The following is a 17,846-nucleotide window of genomic DNA, read 5'->3' as shown; positions in this document are numbered from 1 at the left end:
GGTGGGGCGGGAACTGGGAGGAGGGGAGTTATGGGGGGAATAAAAAGAGGAACAAATGTAATAATCTGAACAATAAAGATTTAATTTAAAAAAAAAAAATAAAAAAAAAAAATAAAAATTGATTTCCGAGAGGAAGGAAAAAGGGAGAGAGAGAAACATCAATCATGAGAGAGAATCATTGATTGGCTGCCTCCTGCAAACCCCGCCCCCCGCACCACCACCACTGGAGATTGAGCCCACAACCCAGGCAGGTGCCCCTGACCGGAACTGAACCTGGGACCCTTCAGTCCGCAGACCAACACTCTATTCACTGAGCCAAACTGGCTAGGGGCTGTTTTTTATTTGAATGTTTTAGGTGATGCCGGCAGGGTGATTCATTTATAGTGGGCACATTTTAAGGCAGATCACGTTAAGTTGGCTCTGGTTTAAAAAAAAAAACTAACATTTTTACGTGATGGGAAAATTTAAAGTAGAATCACATCTGCAAAATATAAGTACATATTATATTTTCTACCCAACCCTCCATTTTTTTTCCTGACTCATAAGCAATTTTCATCAATAATCAAGGAACCACTGGGAGCTCTCAGTCCGGGGCTTGACCTCTGGCTCCTCTAGCTGTATCCTCAGTGTGACTGTTCTGAGCCTGCCTTTCTCCACCATCCAGGTGGGCAGGTGTTCATTCACCAGCTAACTATGGTGCTGCTGTCTCTGCTGGGGACTGGATGTAGGGGGTGTTAAAGGGGAGCTCTCCAGGTGGCCCTGAGCACCAGCCTCCGGGCCCTCAGGCCTCACCTCTCTGCACTGACACCCACTCCTACTCATGGTTCTGGGTCCTGCCGCCCCCAGGAGCTCCGCACATGGGAGGAGGAGCTGACGCGGGCTGCGCTGCAGCAGAAGAACCAGGAGGAGCTGCTGCGACGCCGCGAGCAGGAGCTGGCCGAGCGGGAGATCGACATCCTGGGACGCGAGCTCAACATCATCATCCACCAGCTGTGCCAGGAGAAGCCGCGGGTGAAGAAACGCAAGGGCAAGTTCCGCAAGAGCCGGCTGAAGCTCAAGGACGGGAACCGCATCAGCCTCCCTTCGGGTTAGTGGCCGGGGACCCACTGGGACTTGGGCACTGGGCGAGGGGCTGGGGTGGCCGGGGGTGGGCGGGAGCCAGGGGCTGAGCTGGACACATGGCAGCTGAGTCTCAACATGGAGCCGGCCTGGAATGGGCCATTCCGTTCACTGGTTGGACTGGCCTGCTGAAAAGGGACTCCACCCCAGGGCACTTCATGAGGGTGACTAAACACAGGATATGAAGGGAAGACACACTGGCGGTGGTCCTGACGGGCAAGCCCGGTCTGGCTGCTAGAAGCATGGTCACTCATGTAAGCACATCCTACCTTAGGCACATCTGGCGAAGGAAGCGTGTCATTGTGGGGAATAGAGATTCCAGAGCATGTATGTGTGAGAAAAAGAACTCTTGTCTCATCTCAGGGTTCCTTTAAATCAGCGGTTCTCAGCCTGTGGGTCGCGACCCCTTTGGGGGTCGAACGACCCTTTCACAGGGGTCGCCTAAGACCATTGGAAAACACATATATAATTGCATATTGTTTTTGTGCTGAATCACTATGCTTTCATTATGTTCAATTTGTAACAATGAAAATACATCCTGCATATCAGATATTTACATTACGATTCATAACAGTAGCAAAATTACAGTTACGAAGTAGCAACGAAAATAATTTTATGGTTGGGGGTCACCACAACATGAGGAACTGTATTAAAGGGTCGCGGCATTAGGAGGGTTGAGAACCACTGCTTTAAATAATTAGTTCACTGCGTGCAGTTGCGATTAGGACTAATATATACGAATCTGATTTACACATATCCTTTCAGAAACGCATTGGCCGAGTACAGGTACCTTTGTGGTATGCACAACCTCGGGAAAATGCGAAGAAATATGAAACTAGGCATTAGAATCTTGTGGGGGGCACTGTACCCATGGAGGGAGGTGAACGCTCAAGTGTGTGTTTATGTAGATGAAAAGGTTCACTGTATTCCGAGTCCTTAAGGCCCCAGGAAGCAAGCTTATTAGAAGTTAGGGAACGTGGGGAATATGGCCCAGTAGGAGCAGGAGTGGGTGGTCTGGAGCACAAGGATGGTGGCGCAAGCAGAGGCAAGGGAATTCGTTTAGTGAAAGCCAGTGAATGTGTTCATGGGGCCTGCCTACTGGTTTCCTTGTTGAGCATTTGTTTCCTCTTCAGGCAACACAGTCCCTAAGCATCTCTGAGCCTCCAGCATGTGCCCACAGACTGCTGCATGCTGGGGAAGCAGAGACTCGCAATCGTTCCCACCTCAGGGAGGTCACAGTCCGGGGGGCAGACTTAGGTGTCAGCGTGCAGCTGTGATTATTGTACCTCTTTGGTCGATGAGAGTAACACTCAGAAATTCAGAGCTGTACGCTTTCCATGGCTTAGGCCGAGCCTAACTGCCTTTGAAATGCATCAGAGTTTGGACCATTAGCTCCATGGCCCTCACTTCCCTAGGTTCCCACCAAGGGTTCGTTCTTATTCCCCTGCTCTGCCTGCACGTGGTGAGAAGCATTAGTCTGCCTGCTGGGGTCTCTGCGAAGATGGGTGTGCACTAATAGATTATATGAAACGGAGAATTTAAAGTTAGACTTCCTAGGATAATCACCAACTCTCAGGATCCAAAAAGGACTATTCTAAATATGTAATTGCCACACCTGTGTCCGTTTATGAAAACTGTCTCGTGACTTCCACTGGGATAAGGAGTTTTCCTTCTCCTTGTATGTCCATCCTGCCATCCTGCCATCTTTTGGGGGGAAAAGAGATGATTCTGAAAGAGAACATTTCCCAGATGAACAAGGAGTTTCTTAGGAAACAGGCCTGTCCCTCAAGCCTGCCAGGAAGTGTGTGTTTTCTAGGAGGAACTGGGTTGTGGGAACATTCTAATGCACGTGTGTTTATCTTTCTCCAAGCAGATTTCCAGCACAAGTTCACGGTGCAGGCCTCCCCCACCATGGATAAAAGGAAGAGCCTCAGCAGCAGCCGCTCCAGCCCTCCTGCAAGCCCCACCATCATCCCTCGCCTTCGAGCCATCCAGTGTGAGACTGTTTCCCAGATTACTTGGGGCCAGACCTCGGGGGCACCTGTCCCCGACTCTGTCCAGCCACCGACTGGTCCAGGCTTGCACCATCCATAGCTCCTGCCACTTCTCCTTGACAATGTGTATATACATGCACATATGTACGCGAACCTCAGCCTCCCCTGGTCTCCCTCCATTAGCTTTACTGCTGCCTCCTCTTCCTCTTCCTCGTAGTCAGATACCTGCAAAGGGTTCTGTGGGTACAGAGCGTTTTGGTGTGTGATGTAGATACAGGTTGGTACCGTGGCCTGGGCACCTTGTGCGCTCTGCCGTATTTGAAGCGTCGTTGTTTTTCTTTTGTACATGCTTCCCAGGGAAGGGTGTTTTCAAAGTGTAGGTCCTAAGAAAACTTGCCAAGTATTTTATGATAGGCCAAATCTGGACCGATTTCATTTTTCTGGCGGTGCTTATTAAAAAGAATTGATATATACACTCCTCGTAGTTCTAAGGTTGGATGGGATCTGGAGACAGATGGGCAGCATCCCCATTTAAAACTACTCCTTGTAGTTTTAAAGCATATACATGTCACATGCATGTGTGTGTGTATGTATATGAATGAACTAGTTTCCCTGATTTAAGAGATTTCATTTTTAAAAAAAAAATCCCGGATTTCTGGCTTTCCTTGAAAAACCAGACCACATCAGCGGACTCCCTTGTGCGGTGGCCACAGGTGGCTGGCGCCCACGGGGGCTTCCACGTGCTCCGTATTTTGCCTCAGTTCCCTCAACTGCTTATTTTTTGGCAACTGGCTCACTTCACTCATTTGTGGAATAAGCCAAGTCTCTGAAGCAGGTGGGTTTCAGCCCACGCCCAGAAGAGTGTTCTTCCTGTTATCTCTTCTATTTCTCTAGGCCCGTTCCTTTCCCCTGTCCCCCTCCTCCGGACTCCCTTTTCCAGAGCCTCGAAACCCTCATTTGCTTCCTTTCCACCACTTTCCTTACAAAAATTTCTGCGCTTCACACCTCCGTTGCCCCTTATCCCCGCCCCCCCCCCCCCCCCGCACACACACACTCTAGTCCCACCCAACCAAACACATGCCTCCGTCAGATCTGTCTGGAGCGCTGAGGGCCGGCTGGCCTGCGCTCCAGCTTTTCGTTGGACTCATGAGAACCTAGGAAGGGTTCCCACGTCTGGTACTTTGGGAATGCTAAGTGAGAGGGGGCTGAGAACTCCATCACTTTCCTGGAAGGCTCCACGTGGGCACGGAGTTTTTAAAGAAATGTGACTTCTTCCCAGGAGCTCCGTGTGTGTGTGTGTGTGTGTGTGTGTGTGTGTGTGTGTGTGTGTAGAGGCTGGTTTAGGGGGCTGGTGGGGAGCGCTGTCCATCTGTCTCCAGATCCCATCCAACCTTTGTTATTCACAGTGACACCAGGTGAAAGCAGCAAAACCTGGGGCCGGAGCTCAGTCATCCCAAAGGAGGAAGGAGAGGAGGAAGACAAGAGGGCTTCCAAGAAGAAGGGACGGACGTGGGGGCCGGGGACGCTGGGTCAGAAGGAGCTTGCCTCGGGCGATGAAGGGTAAGAGCCAGATGATGGGAGATTCTCATTTGAAGACGGGGCACCTTTTAAAGCTACGGTGGGAAGTACCTTTTTCTCTATTGTGCGTTTCACTTCTTCCTCAGAAATTATGAGCTTCTCGATCTTTACAACAGAGTTTGCCAATTTCCTTTTCCCCTGGAACCGCCTACGATAGGGGCCGGCATACTTTTTCCATAAAGGGCCAGATAATAAATATTTTAGGCTTTGTGGGCCGTGTGGTGTCTATGGTAACGGCTCAGTTTTATTGTGGTAGTGCAGAAGCAGCCACGGAGCATGGACGAGACGTAAGGGAAGAAGAGGTAGACCATGAGTGACAGTTCACCGACCGCCAGAGGAGTGCTACTCAGAGTAGCAAATACCCTGAGGCTGAGCCAGGTGGACAGAGTTCTGCTAGAATATTGTAATTAGACCTGGCTCTTCCCCAACACATCTGCTCAGAGGAAAGAAGGAATATGGATTAGGGGGCCCTCTTGACTGGAGACTCATCCCGAAGCTGAGGCAGGCAGAATAATCCAGTCCTGGTAGAGCAGTTATCAGCCATGGGCAAACTACGGCCCGCGGGCCGGATCCGGCCCGTTTGAAATGAATAAAACTATTGAAAAAAAAGACCGTACCCTTTTATGTAATGATGTTTACTTTGAATTTATATTAGTTCACACAAACACTCCATCCATGCTCTTGTTCCGGCCCTCCGGTCCAGTTTAAGAACCCATTGTGGCCCTCGAGTCAAAAAGTTTGCCCACCCCTGAGTTAGGTAGAACTCAGGGCCACTAGAACTTCTTTTAGGCCCCACCCCATAGCTACTCTGATGGGTGTGAGCGCCCCCTCTGGGCAAAGCGCAAAGCACGCCTTGGTGCCTTAGATGTGCTTGTGTGTGCTCTGTGGGCTTGTGGCCTAGGACTCACATTCTCCCGGTCCTTGTCCTTCGGAGGCCAGGCATTTGTAGTACACTAGTGAAGAGCTTGGATGCTGCCCCTGAGCTCCCTGGGTTCGAATTTTGGCTCCACCATGCCTAGCTGTGGAACCTTATGTTTTCTTATCCATAAAATGGGGATTATATCCATACCCGTCTCATGGAGTTGATGGAGGAGTAAATAAGCTCATCTTTGTGAAGTGCAGAGAAGATTAGCTGGCTCATCGTAAGTAGGTGTAAAATTTGCTATGCTTCTCCAATGCTTTAATGCAATTCTATTTCATACCTGAAGAACAAACACAATGGTTTATACTTCTTATTCTTGGTGAGAGAATCTAGAACCATGGCTTTTTTTTTTACTTTTCCTGGTGTGACTATAAGCAGCAACCTGCCTCACCCTTTCTAGTGGCTTTCTGAAGAGCTTCTAAGGTTGAATAGCAGACTTCTAGGTGCCCTCAACCTATAATTGGCCTTCGTGTTTCTCCAAACACGAAGATTTCGTGTCCAAAATCTAGCTCGCTATGTCAGATCTGAGCTGAATGTGAAAATACTTTGGTTCGTAAAGGATTGACTATTTGAAGCCAGGCTTTGGAGATTGCTAGCTACCCTGGGATAGAAAATTTAGGGCAAACTACCTAAGCTGTGTAGACCTCCTGGGGATGGCACATTGCTTTGCTGCACTAAGTTCTACAGGAGCAGGAGCCCTTATCTGTCCTCTGTGCCCTGGGCTGGAGAGAAGAAACTCAGTCACTCTGAATCCCATGATATGTCTGACATTAGTGTGATTGCAGATAGGACTTACCAGGTTGGCTAAGGATCCCAGTTGTTTCTGTGGTTTGGCTTCATTTAAAGAGGTTTGTTTGTTTTTTGTCTTGCTAATAAATTAAGTTTACTTTGCAATATAAAATGTTAACTTTGGGGTTTTCTTCCTCCTTATATACATTTGCTCACAAAACTTTATTTTTAAAGATTATTTTTTTTTCCAATCCTCATTCGAGGATATACCTTCATTGATTTTTGAGAGAGAGGAAGTGGGGGGGGGGGGGAGTTACATCGATGTGGAGAGAAACATTGATCAGTTGCCTCCTGTACATGCCCCAACCGGTAATCGATCCTGCAACCAAGGTATGTGTCCTGACCAGGAATCGAACCTGCGACTTTTTTGGTGGGTGAGATGATGCTCCAACAAATTGAGCCACCTGGCTAGTTTTTTGTTTTGTTTTGTTTTAGAGGGGAGGGGAGAGAAAGAGAGAGAAGCATCGGTTTGTCTTTCTACTTATTTATGCACTCAATGGTTGATTCCTATATATGCCCCAACTGGAGACTGAACCTGTAACCTTGGCGTATGGTGAGCACGATCTGACCAGCTGAACTACCCGGCCAGGGCTGCCCTCGAGACTTTTGAAGCAGTTCAAAATATGTGACTTCATTTTTCATGATTCTCAATTCCTATCTAAGAAATAAAATGGATTCTACCCAGTCTTGAATAAAAAAAACCTCTTTAATGTCAGCAAATTTTAAGAGCCTCTATATGACAATATTTCTAAATTTGGTCCCTGTCAGCTAAAGAAAATATATAGGCATAAAGCTCTATTGAATTTAGTAATGTTAAGTGAATCTGCATCTCTATATTTTAAAAACATAATAGTCCACATTTGTAGGGGAGTTTGCAGGCCCCGTAGAATGATGCTGTGGCTGCCCAGGGACCTTTGTCCCAGGGACTGGGTGATCCTGATGTGTAGCAGCTCAAGCTGGGCCTTCTTCATAAGATCCTTTTATGGTGTGGGCTTTGCTGACTGGACAAGGGGAGGGTGGCTGGTGACGTAGCTCGAGTCCAGCCTTGAGGGGTCTCCTCTAGGAGAGGCTGAGCTGGATATACCTGCTCGACCCACTACTGATTCTCTGTGTTCATTGAAGATCCCCTCAGAGACGTGAGAAAGCTAACGGGTTAAGTACCCCATCAGAATCTCCACATTTCCACTTGGGGTGAGTCTCATCGTCACCCTTTCAAATGTATTGGCAATAACCCTCCTTCCATTTCCTTGTTCTCACAGTGCACCTCATAGAATCCAGCCTCGTTATTGCCAAGCTGTGCTGACCTTTTATTTATTTATTTTAAGCAGTACCATCGTGCACCTTGGGAAAATTCCTGTGTTGGTCTGACTTTACCTTGTTCTTCACTTCCCTGATCACTCTGGTTATTGGGGTTCTCCTGGTACCCTTAGTTTTAGGGAGACCATAGTATGTACCCTTTGGTCTGCAGCACTGGCTCTGACTATGCTAACCTGGATTTCCTTGGACCCAGAGCTGGAGGCAGTGTTGTTCTAAGGTTAGCGGGCAGAAGTCTCAGGCTAGGGGTTCTAACAGCTTGCTTATCTCTTGTGGTGTATTTTGGTTCACACCACTGGTGGCTAGAATGTATTCTAGTTCATTGGTATTTGTGATGGCACTTGAAACAGATCTGAAGTCATGGAAAAACTTGGTTCTTCTCTCTCCCTCAAGAGAAACTGGGAAGAGTGGGCTTCCATTGAATGGCTTTCTAGCCCAAAAATGAGAGCCACCTCAGGTTCTAATACAGGTATCTCTAGGGCAACCACAGCGCAGATTCCTGTCCTTCCTCTCATTGTCCTCAAGGGAAAGGCCAGTGTTTCTGGGCCCCTGACTCCCCCCACCCCGCCCCCAACCACACACACACCTATCAGGGGGTTGGTGGGCTTCCCAGTCTGTGTCTGGAGTTGCTGGCTTGCTAGTGTGAGCTGATTCCAGGGATGAAAGCGAGCTCCTGTCCTTTTGCTCTCCAGTCCCAGACAAACCGAGGGCTCGCATACAGCGTTACGTCCTCCCCACATAGGTCTGTCCCAAAGTGCACTGGGTTGGTGCAGCTGTGTTGGTTGGTTTTTGATTTTGGAAAGTGAATGGCTTTGACAGTTGCCTGAGCATGCCATAAGCTTGGAAGGAGGAATTGAGAAATGATGTGAGTGGAGCCACCTGGCCGTCTCTGCCCGCTCCTCTGCCCAGGGCCTGGCTGGCATGGCATTGCAGTGTTTCTGATGTCACCCGTGTGTGGTATTCAGTGTCTGTGGATGTATGGCCTCTCCCTTAAGATGGGCTCAGGGTAGATCCTGGCCGGTGCTGGGCAGTCCTTATTCCTTCTGTCCTCTTCCCGGCCCGCCCATCAGATCCTTCCACAGCCCTTAGCAGCATGTGAAGGGGGTGGGTCACGCCACTGCTTTTCTCTCCCTGCAGCATGTGTGCTTTTGTCAATGAAGCAGGTGGGCTCAGTAAGGTTTGTTGCCTGTTCCCCAAGGCTCTAGAGGGCTCCGGTGTCATGAAGGGAGACACATTTCCACAGGCCCATGGAGCTGAGGGTGGAGTAAGGGCAGTAACCAGTATTAATAGCTTCCTCCTTTCCCCTTCTGTAGCCTCAAGTCCCTGGTAGATGGATACAAACAGTGGTCGTCCAGTGCCCCCAACCTGGGGAAGGGCCCTCGGAGCAGCCCGGCCCTGCCGGGGTTCACCAGCCTTACGGAGATGGGTAAGCATTGCCCTTGTCTAGACTCTTTCCCTGTTCCCCCAGGGAATTCTTGCCAAGCTCCTAGGACTGTGTAGGGTCCTCAGTATTACTTCATGGGGTCGTCCCCTCTTTTACTCAAATCCTGGCGCCCCACCTTTTTCCCTCTTCGTTTGCCCTATTCCCATTTCATTAAATCTTCCCAAATCACTACTGCTGCCATGGAGCCTGCCCTTGGCCTTCTGTCCCAAGGGGCCAGTGAGGGTTTCCTTAGGGCAGTGCAGAAGGGTGAGGCCTTAAATCAGGCATTTCCCTTTTCTGGGTCTGTTTCCTCATATTTCAGTGTAGGATGTCCATAAAACAAGAGATGGTGGTAGAGGCTGCCGCAGTCTTCCTCTTAAGGGAGATCACTGAGTGGGTAAGGTCTTCTCCAGGCTCTCTCTCAGAGAGTCAGCCTCTTATTTATCTCTGTAGATTCCCAAGGTCATAGTAGGTCAGTCTATAGAGAAGGTTGGCCTTCACCCATGGAGGGGATTCTAATCCTTTGCAAGAGTCCAGTCTTAAGACAAATCTCTAGGCTGTCATTCTAGAAACCCAAGGTCCCTTGCAATTCCAAAGTGCAAAAAAATTAGGGATGTTTCTGTCTATCCATTGTTCTAGGAAACTCGCTGCTCTTCTTGTGTTGAGGGTCCCTAGGAAAGAAGTAGGAAATTGGCAGATCTGCTTCTGCAAGTAGGGAAACAAGCTCTGGAATGGGGAGTGATTTCTCGCTGGTCACAGTTGAGTGTGGAGGGGTAAAGCCCTGTTGGTTCAATGCCCAGTCCCCCATCTCGCCCATCTGACTATTTGACCTCTGCATCCCTGACACTGAGCCAGGAGGCCTGGGTGGGGGAGAAGGACCAGAATCTTACTGTTGCTGCTGCATTCCCATTTTCTATTTCCCGTCTACTCTCAACTTCACAGAGGATGAGGACAGCGAAGGCCCAGGGAGTGGGGAAAGTCGTCTACAGCATTCACCCAACCAGTCCTACCTCTGTATCCCATTCCCTCGTGGAGAGGATGGGGATGGCCCCCCCAGTGACACAGCCCACGAGGAGCCCACCCCAGTCAACTCAGCCACCAGTACCCCTCAGCTGACGCCAACCAACAGCCTCAAGCGGGGCGGCGCCCACCACCGCCGCTGTGAGGTGGCTCTGCTTGGCTGTGGCGCTGTTCTCGCAGCCACAGGCCTAGGGTTTGACCTGCTGGAAGCTGGCAAGTGCCAGCTGCCTCTCCCAGAGGAGCCTGAGCCACCAGCCCGGGAGGAGAAGAAGAGGCGCGAGGGACTTTTTCAGAGGGCCAGTCGTCCTCGACGGAGCACCAGCCCCCCATCCCGGAAGCTCTTCAAGAAGGAGGAGCCCATGCTCTTGCTAGGAGACCCCTCTGCCTCCCTGACGCTGCTGTCTCTCTCCTCCATCTCCGAGTGCAACTCCACACGCTCCCTGCTGCGTTCCGACAGCGATGAGATCGTGGTGTATGAGATGCCCGTCAGCCCGGTGGAGGCCCCACCCCCGACCCCTTGCACCCACAACCCCTTGGTCAACATCCGAGTGGAGCGCTTCAAACGGGACCCTCACCAATCTCTGACTCCCACCCACGTCACCCTCACAGCCCCCACGCAGCCCAGTGGTCACCGGCGGACCCCTTCTGACGGGGCCCTCAAGCCAGCGGCTCTCCTGGCCAGCAGGAGCCCCTCCAGCAACGGGCTGGGCCCCAGCCCCGGAGCAGGTGAGTCCTGCCCCCTCCTCTCTTCTCTTTCCTGCCTTTGTGCCTTCCCCAAGGGTAGGGATGTTAGCGTGAACTCCATTCCTCCTCTGACTCAGCCAGTCCAGATGGCTGGTCTGTCCTGTGCCTCAGGGGGTCTTCCCTGAGGAGCAAGAGAGGCAGGTTCTAGGAAGGACCAGAGCTGGGATTTGGGCTCCTGTGGACGCTGGGGCCCTGGGCCTGGGAGAGCACAGGGCAGTGCTCTGGGCCTGGATGCAGAAGGCCAGCGTCAGGGTACAGGAGGGCGGGAGCCTAGCTCTGCTTGTTCCCTGCAGAAGAGATTGCAGTTACCGGAAGGAGCCTGCCCTGAACTAGGACGGGTGTTTTTTGCCGCATAGCTGTGCTCTCGCCTCATTATAGCATTAGTACAGGCACACTCATAAGCAAGCCTCCGCCCAGGCCTGCCGCCCTTCACCACTCACCCCTGACTCATGCCTGACTCTTCGGAAGTGGAGGTGTGTCCAGGTAAATTGCTGTGCTTGCGCAGGGGCCTGCCTTCTCCATCTGACACCGGTGACACCTGAGCACGCCTGCACCCTTCCTGGGTCTGTCCCATCACTAGCCCTTCCTCCCAGAAGACCTGAGTCTGACTTGGAAGCTGCCTCTAATCCAGTAGGAGACGCGATGCAGTACTTTTCAAGGGGATTTGCCTGTAAATGATCATTGTATTCGCCCATTCAGCTGTCTCTCCCCTCTTCAGATTTTTTTTTTTATAAAGGAACTCATCCTTTATTTTTTTAAAATATATTTTATTGATTATTTACAGAGAGGAAGGGAGAGGGATAGAGAGTTAGAAACATCGATGAGAGAGAAACATTGATCAGCTGCCTCCTGCACACCCCCCACTGGGGAGGTGCCCGCAACCAAGGTACATGCCCTTGACCGGGAATCGAACCTGGGACCCTTGAGTCTACAGGCTGACGCTCTATCCACTGAGCCAAACCGGTTAGGGCAAGATTTTTTTGTTAAACATAAATATGTGACCTCTCCCTATATTACTCCCTTTTTTTAGGTTTCTGATGCCTAGCTTTGTCCTCATCACATGTTTATTAAATGGATGAACTGGGAATAAACAGACATTTCCTTAAGTCATGGGTCAGCAAACGTTTTTGGTAAAGGGCCAGACGGTCAGTATTTTAGGCTTGGTGGGACATACAGTGTCTGTTGTAACTGCTCACCTCCGCTGCTGCAGTGGGAGAGCAGGCAGTAGGTGTGGCTCTGTTCCAATAAAACTTTATTTACAAACACAGGTGGCTGGCCTGCGAGTTGTAGTTTGCCAGCATCTGCCTTAAGTCATTTTATTATAGATGTAACCCCCATCTGTCCCATTGTTGTTGTCAGATATAGTGACCATGGTCTTCTAGTTCACTGTTGTATTTTCCAGGGCCTCCCAACACACTGCATGGCACATGGTAGATGCTCATTAAGTACTTGTTGTTTGTGTTATCCCAAGTGAGTAGGGCCTTGGCAAGGTGGGGATGGAGCAGAGTATACCTGGCCCAGAAACAAGGGACCCTCATCTGATGCCACTCCCTTTGTCTTTTTGACCAGGAATGTTGAAAACCCCCAGCCCCAGCCGAGACCCAGGTGAATTCCCCCGTCTCCCTGACCCCAATGTAGTTTTCCCCCCAACCCCGAGGCGCTGGAACACACAGCAGGACTCCGCCTTGGAGAGACCCAGGACCCTGGAGTTCCTGCCTCGGCCGCGTCCTTCCGCCAGCCGGCAACGGCTGGACCCCTGGTGGTTTGTGTCCCCCAGCCACGCCCGTAGCGCCTCCCCGGCCAACAGCTCCAGCACAGAGACACCCAGCAACCTGGACTCCTGCCTTGCTAGCAGCAGCAGCACTTTGGAGGAGCGGCCTGGGCTCCCCGCCCTGCTCCCGTTCCAGGCGGGGCCGCTGCCCCCCACCGAGCGGACGCTGTTGGACCTGGACGCCGAGGGCCAGAGTCAGGACAGCACTGTGCCACTGTGTAGAGCTGAACTGAGCGCACACAGGCCTGCCTCTTATGAGATCCAGCAAGAGTTCTGGTCTTAGCATGGGAAGGCTCAGGGTGGGCAAGGGGGACGCAGGAGGAGATGGGGGAGCTGGCTGGCACAGCCCTTTCTCAGAGTTGGACCCCTGAGATCCAGTCCCACTTCTTGCACTGATAATGCACTTTGAAGACGGAAGGGATGGAAGCAGAGCCACTTCAGAGGGTCGCTAGCCCTGCAGGGCCTTTTACCTGTGTCCACTGGAGGGGCTGTGGCTATCAGCTCTGGCTGTAGGGGAGGGGGGTACGTGCATGTCCCCCACCCTCCACAGTCTTCCTCGCCTTTAGGGTGACCCTGTGGCGTCACTCAGCCAAATCTGTCTGCTGCTCCCTCTCCTCAGCCCCCTGGGTATGCCCAGGGCCTGTCCTGGGGGCCCTGTTAGCCCTGAGTTCAGCCTTCCCAAGCATCAGTATTGGATGTTCTGTGATTGATTTTATTTCTCTTCCACATTCTTCCCCAACACCCATGAATCAGAATCTTGTTTGATGTGAGCTTTTCTGTGTCCTAAGCCCTTCCATGCCAGCTGGGGGACGGATGGACCCGGCACTACCTCCCTGCACTTCCAGGTGCCCACCTATTTATGTGAGCCTGCCCGTGGTAGGGGAGCTGCCTCAGTGAGAGCTGGGGGCAGGAAGGGTGTTAGGGAAAGTACAGTTAGGTGCAGTAAAGACGGTAACGGAGCCTGTCCATCCTTGTTCCTTTTGGCACCCATCTCCTCCCTGGGGTCCACATATGGTCAGGCCAGGTTCCGATACAAACATAAGCTCATCCCACGACCAGTTGCTTGGGATGCCAGAGACCAAGTTCCTCCGTTTGTCCCTTTTGTTGTCTGATCTTTATGTGTCATTCCCTTCCCGCGAGCTTTCCTCCAGTCCCTGGAAATAGTGGACTTTGGGTTCCGTATTTGGTTGGTAGATACCTCTGCATTGCACCAGAATAGCATATGGGGTGGGGGTGGGGGATCCTCGACACTGGGGGTTGGAACTGGGCAAGGGTGTTCCTTCTCAGCCAGGCCATCCATTCTGAAATGCCCGTGAAGCAAAACAGAGCCCTTAGTAGTACCTTCCGTGAATGGATGAGTGCGGCGGCGATGATTGTAAGGTGCTCCGTGAGCCACCAATGTACAGTAACCTCCAAGTCCCGGCACTGGCCACTGGCCAAGGCTCTTGTCTCTGTGCACAGATGGCCCCAATGCTGGACTCTGGAGCCAGGTAGGAAGGACAACAGTGGCCAACCCTGACTTTTCTGGAATTTGATTCCTTGACTTGAATGTTGAGCTTCTTCTGGAGCTTTCTCTTACGTGTCTTCACTACTCCACTCACTCTGAGGCCTCCTGCATCAGTGAGGCCTCCTGCGTCCGTGGGAACAGCTGTCTCTGAGTGGGGGAAACAGCGTGATTGGGACTAGAGTCCTTAGGTCCTGCTCCTCCCCCCTCAAGACTCTGTGTTGCTCCACCGCCTTTTATCGTGGAACGTTCCTCTGGAGATGTTGGTGGCCAGCCTGCAGGCTCCTTGCTCTTGCTGCCTGAATGTCAGAACAGGGAGAGCGGTGAAGCAGGTCCAAGTGATAGATATGGTCACTGCTCTCTCTCTGCACCTGTGACAGACATCCTGCCGTGGGGATGGCTTTCAAATCGTTCCTTGTTTTATGAGCCCACTGGCACTTTGGTTCAAGGGCCCCACCTAGTCTTGGATGGGGAGGCACTATTGGTTTTGTGGCCCAGGGTTTGTTGTTGCATCTCATCCTCTCTTTGTCTTTGTTCAGTGAAGCCTACATGTAGGAGATGATTTTTGCCCCGATTCCCCACTCCTTAGCTAGGAGGGATAAACTGTGAGTCCAGCCAGGACTTCTCTTCATTCCTGGTGGGAGAGGGACACAGGTGGTCTGTTCTCTGCCCCTACCTGAACTCTGCATAGCTCCAGTCCCAGCCACCAACACACCTGTAAGCCACAAAGCGGCTCTCGGGGGGAGGTGGGTGCAGCCTGCAGCGTGATCCAAACCATGCCGACTCTGGATGGCGCTCTGTGGTGTGAGGCAGGGATGCTTCCTTTGCTCATGTTCTACCTTTAGCCATTTTGTTAGGTGGTAGCCATCTTTCTTGGAAGTGTAACCAATACAGCATAAACCGAGTGACGGCCACTTGCCACTGAGTGACAGTTGAACCCCGCTCTTACTTCTCCATCCAGGAGGGAGCCAGAGGCTGGGTCTCTGCTGAGGAAAGCACTGTAACTGCCAGGGGCAGCAGCGGGGTTCTTCTGAAAATGCTTCCGTGAGTTTCCATGATGATGAAGGAGCTACCGTCTCTCTCTGCTGGGCCCCTGGGATAAGGATCCTATAGGGTAGCAGGTTTGAGGTACTTTCTGTCTATTCAGGTTCCCTGGCCTCTGTGGTCATGGCCAGGCTCAGGCCTTGAACCTGGGGACCAGGCTTCCTCTGCGACAGCAATAGCCTCCCTTTCCCCTTTTCTCTCTCCTCAGAGACTTCCCCTTACTCTTGGCTGGTGCTCACTACATGGACGATGCTGATAGGAAACAGACCCTGTTCTCTGCCCCTTATCCTTAGAGCTGTTGGCTCCTTCCACTGATGCTAAACAGATTAGCCTTCATTTACCTCCTGGGGCATCCAGGCCACTGCTGGGGCTGAGTAGATGTCCTAGATATCCTCATATGTTATTTCTAAGAGACGTTGGTATGTGCTCTTAACTTCCCATCCTTTAGTTACCTGAGGGTTTGGTGGTGGTTGTTGATGATGATGATGATGATGGTGGTGCTACCTTATATTTGCATGACTCGGAATATTGCTAACCTTTCCTCCTGACCTAGTACAAAATTACATCACTTTCCTTCTACATTTGATGCCCTTGCTGGTAGAGAAGGGGAAATGCTTGAAGACAAAGGTTCAAGTGAAGAGAAATGAAAAAAGCTGCTTGGGTGGATTTCTGAGTCGGGCACCAGGCTCTGAGCCCTGAACACGTTGGCTCTGTTCCTCACTCTGCTTCTGCCGTCTGACCTCGGGCTTGTCTCTTCACTCTCAGATTTCCTTCCTGCAAAGGCCGCCGTCCCCGCTTCCCTCCCAAGGGCAGTGAGCACAGGATCAGCAGGTCAGTGAGGACGGACTGCTGAGGTTGGCAGTGTGGTTCTCCCCCTTTCCTTCTAGGGACTTGCCTGCCATCTCCTTCTTTGTCTTCTGGAAGAGGAGTGATTGGAGGTTGGCTTTGCGTGACTAACAGGGCCCATGGTCAGGCCCGTGCTCTTCTACTGCATTTATGTAGCACCTGATGTTTACAAGCCTCCTTCCAAATTCCCCCACTTACCGTGCCCGGCTGATCGTCTCCACCACTAGTGTCTCCAGAGGAGGAAGTGGCTGGGGGCAGCATCGGAATGACAGCGTGGGGTCTCTGATTTCTTGGAGTCCCTCCCAGAGTCTTATTTGTTCAGAGACTGGAATCAGGCCACTTCCTGGAGGAACCTTCGGGACAGGTCAGCTGGCCTGTGGGACATGTGTCATGGTGTGGGCTTCCTCACACAGCCCTTTTCCCTCAGACCACGATTGCTCAGGGACATGGTGGGGCACTGAAGGGCAGCGAGGCCTGATTTTTCTTTTTTTTTTTTTTTTTTTTATTTCAGAGAGGAAGGGAGAGGGAAAGAGATAGAAACATCAGTGCTGAGAGAGAATCATTGATCGGCTGCCCCCTGCACAACACACACTGGGGATTGAGCTCAAAATCCGGGCACGTGCCCCAACTGGGAATCGAACCATGACCTCCTGGTTCATAAGTTGATGCTCAACCACTGAGCTAGGCTGCCAGCTGGGCAAGGCCTGACTTCTTGTCAACACTCTTGCTCCAAAGCCCCCCCATTGAGCCCCCCTACCTCCCCTGCAAGGAGGGAGACACCTCCTGAGCACCCCTAACTCTTCAAGCTTGCTGTTAACAGCTCACAGGGCAGTGGGTACTGAAGACTGGATGGCTGTGAATGGTTCACTTCTGGCAGGCCCCTCAGCGCAGAACAGGACCTTTTCCTTTCATTAAGCCTTTGACTCAGGTGTGTAGCATCCTCAGGCAGGTCAGAAACACTCCATTGCCATTTAAAAAAAAAAAATTATCTTTATTGTTGAAAGTATGCAGATGTCCCCTTTTTTCCCCATTGACTCCCTTCACCCTGTACCTGCCCCTGGCCCCCCCTCCCCCAGGCGGTCTCCATGGCTTATGCATTATTGCCTCTTGAAGGATTGGGGGAAGAAGCAGGTGCCAAGTTTTCGGGGGCGGAAGGGAAGGCTGGGGAGGCCGGGCTTTTCCCGAGGCCTCTGTCAGAGACTGCACCCCTGGGTCAGAGGTGAGAACAGCCTGCAGCTCAAGGTGGTTGTGATGGGAAGTGAGGGAGGCCACGGGAGCTGCAGGAATGCGGAGATCTGAGCTGCCCATACACTAGGTGCGTGAGGTTGCAGATGTCTCTTCCTGTCCGTGGGCCTCAGCCCAGCCATGAGCTGAGGACAGTGCTGCCCCTACCGAAGCACGAAGCCCTTCTAACTTTAAGCTGTGTGGTCCTGGAGCCCCCGGTTCAGCGCTGATAAGTCTCACCTTGCTGGATTGCTTCTCTTTGGAGAAAATTATATACGTGTTGGGGGAGAGGGGAAGTGGTTGTAGGTAAAAAAAAACCCCAAACATATGGAAATAAGCAATTTCATATGCTTCCACCTGCTAGACCATCGGCCTCGCTCCATGGCTGCAGGCCTGAGGATGGTGTCCTGTGAAGCTACAGTTGTAGTCACACGTTCCCAAATGCCCCGCTCTTCCTTCAGATGAATCATTGTTTCCTTAGGTCAGCAATTCAAATGAATAAAAATCCACGTACCAGAGGACAACCTACTGCTGCTTCCTCAGTCCCCGGCTTG

The 17,846-nt window shown here is 51.5% G+C and overlaps 1 protein-coding gene across 1 annotated transcript in view; it reads left to right on the top strand.

Moving 5' to 3' along the window:
* Positions 1 to 17,053, top strand: part of MAP3K9 (mitogen-activated protein kinase kinase kinase 9) — a 77,591-nt gene extending 60,538 nt beyond the window's left edge. The window contains exons 6-12 of the mRNA XM_036311522.1: positions 847 to 1,087; positions 2,993 to 3,115; positions 4,520 to 4,673; positions 7,525 to 7,593; positions 9,030 to 9,142; positions 10,082 to 10,885; positions 12,473 to 17,053. Of these exons, the coding sequence (XP_036167415.1) occupies positions 847 to 1,087; positions 2,993 to 3,115; positions 4,520 to 4,673; positions 7,525 to 7,593; positions 9,030 to 9,142; positions 10,082 to 10,885; positions 12,473 to 12,957 (1,989 nt within the window). The 3' untranslated portion in view covers positions 12,958 to 17,053. The remainder of the gene's footprint in view (positions 1 to 846; positions 1,088 to 2,992; positions 3,116 to 4,519; positions 4,674 to 7,524; positions 7,594 to 9,029; positions 9,143 to 10,081; positions 10,886 to 12,472) is intronic.
* Positions 17,054 to 17,846: the final 793 nt, after the last annotated feature.

This window comes from Myotis myotis, unplaced genomic scaffold (assembly GCF_014108235.1).
Source record: "Myotis myotis isolate mMyoMyo1 unplaced genomic scaffold, mMyoMyo1.p scaffold_m19_p_1, whole genome shotgun sequence".
In the NCBI taxonomy this organism is placed as follows: Eukaryota; Metazoa; Chordata; class Mammalia; order Chiroptera; family Vespertilionidae; genus Myotis; species Myotis myotis.
The sequence above is the reverse complement of the archived record's forward strand: the minus strand, read 5'-3'. Positions and strand labels throughout refer to the sequence as shown.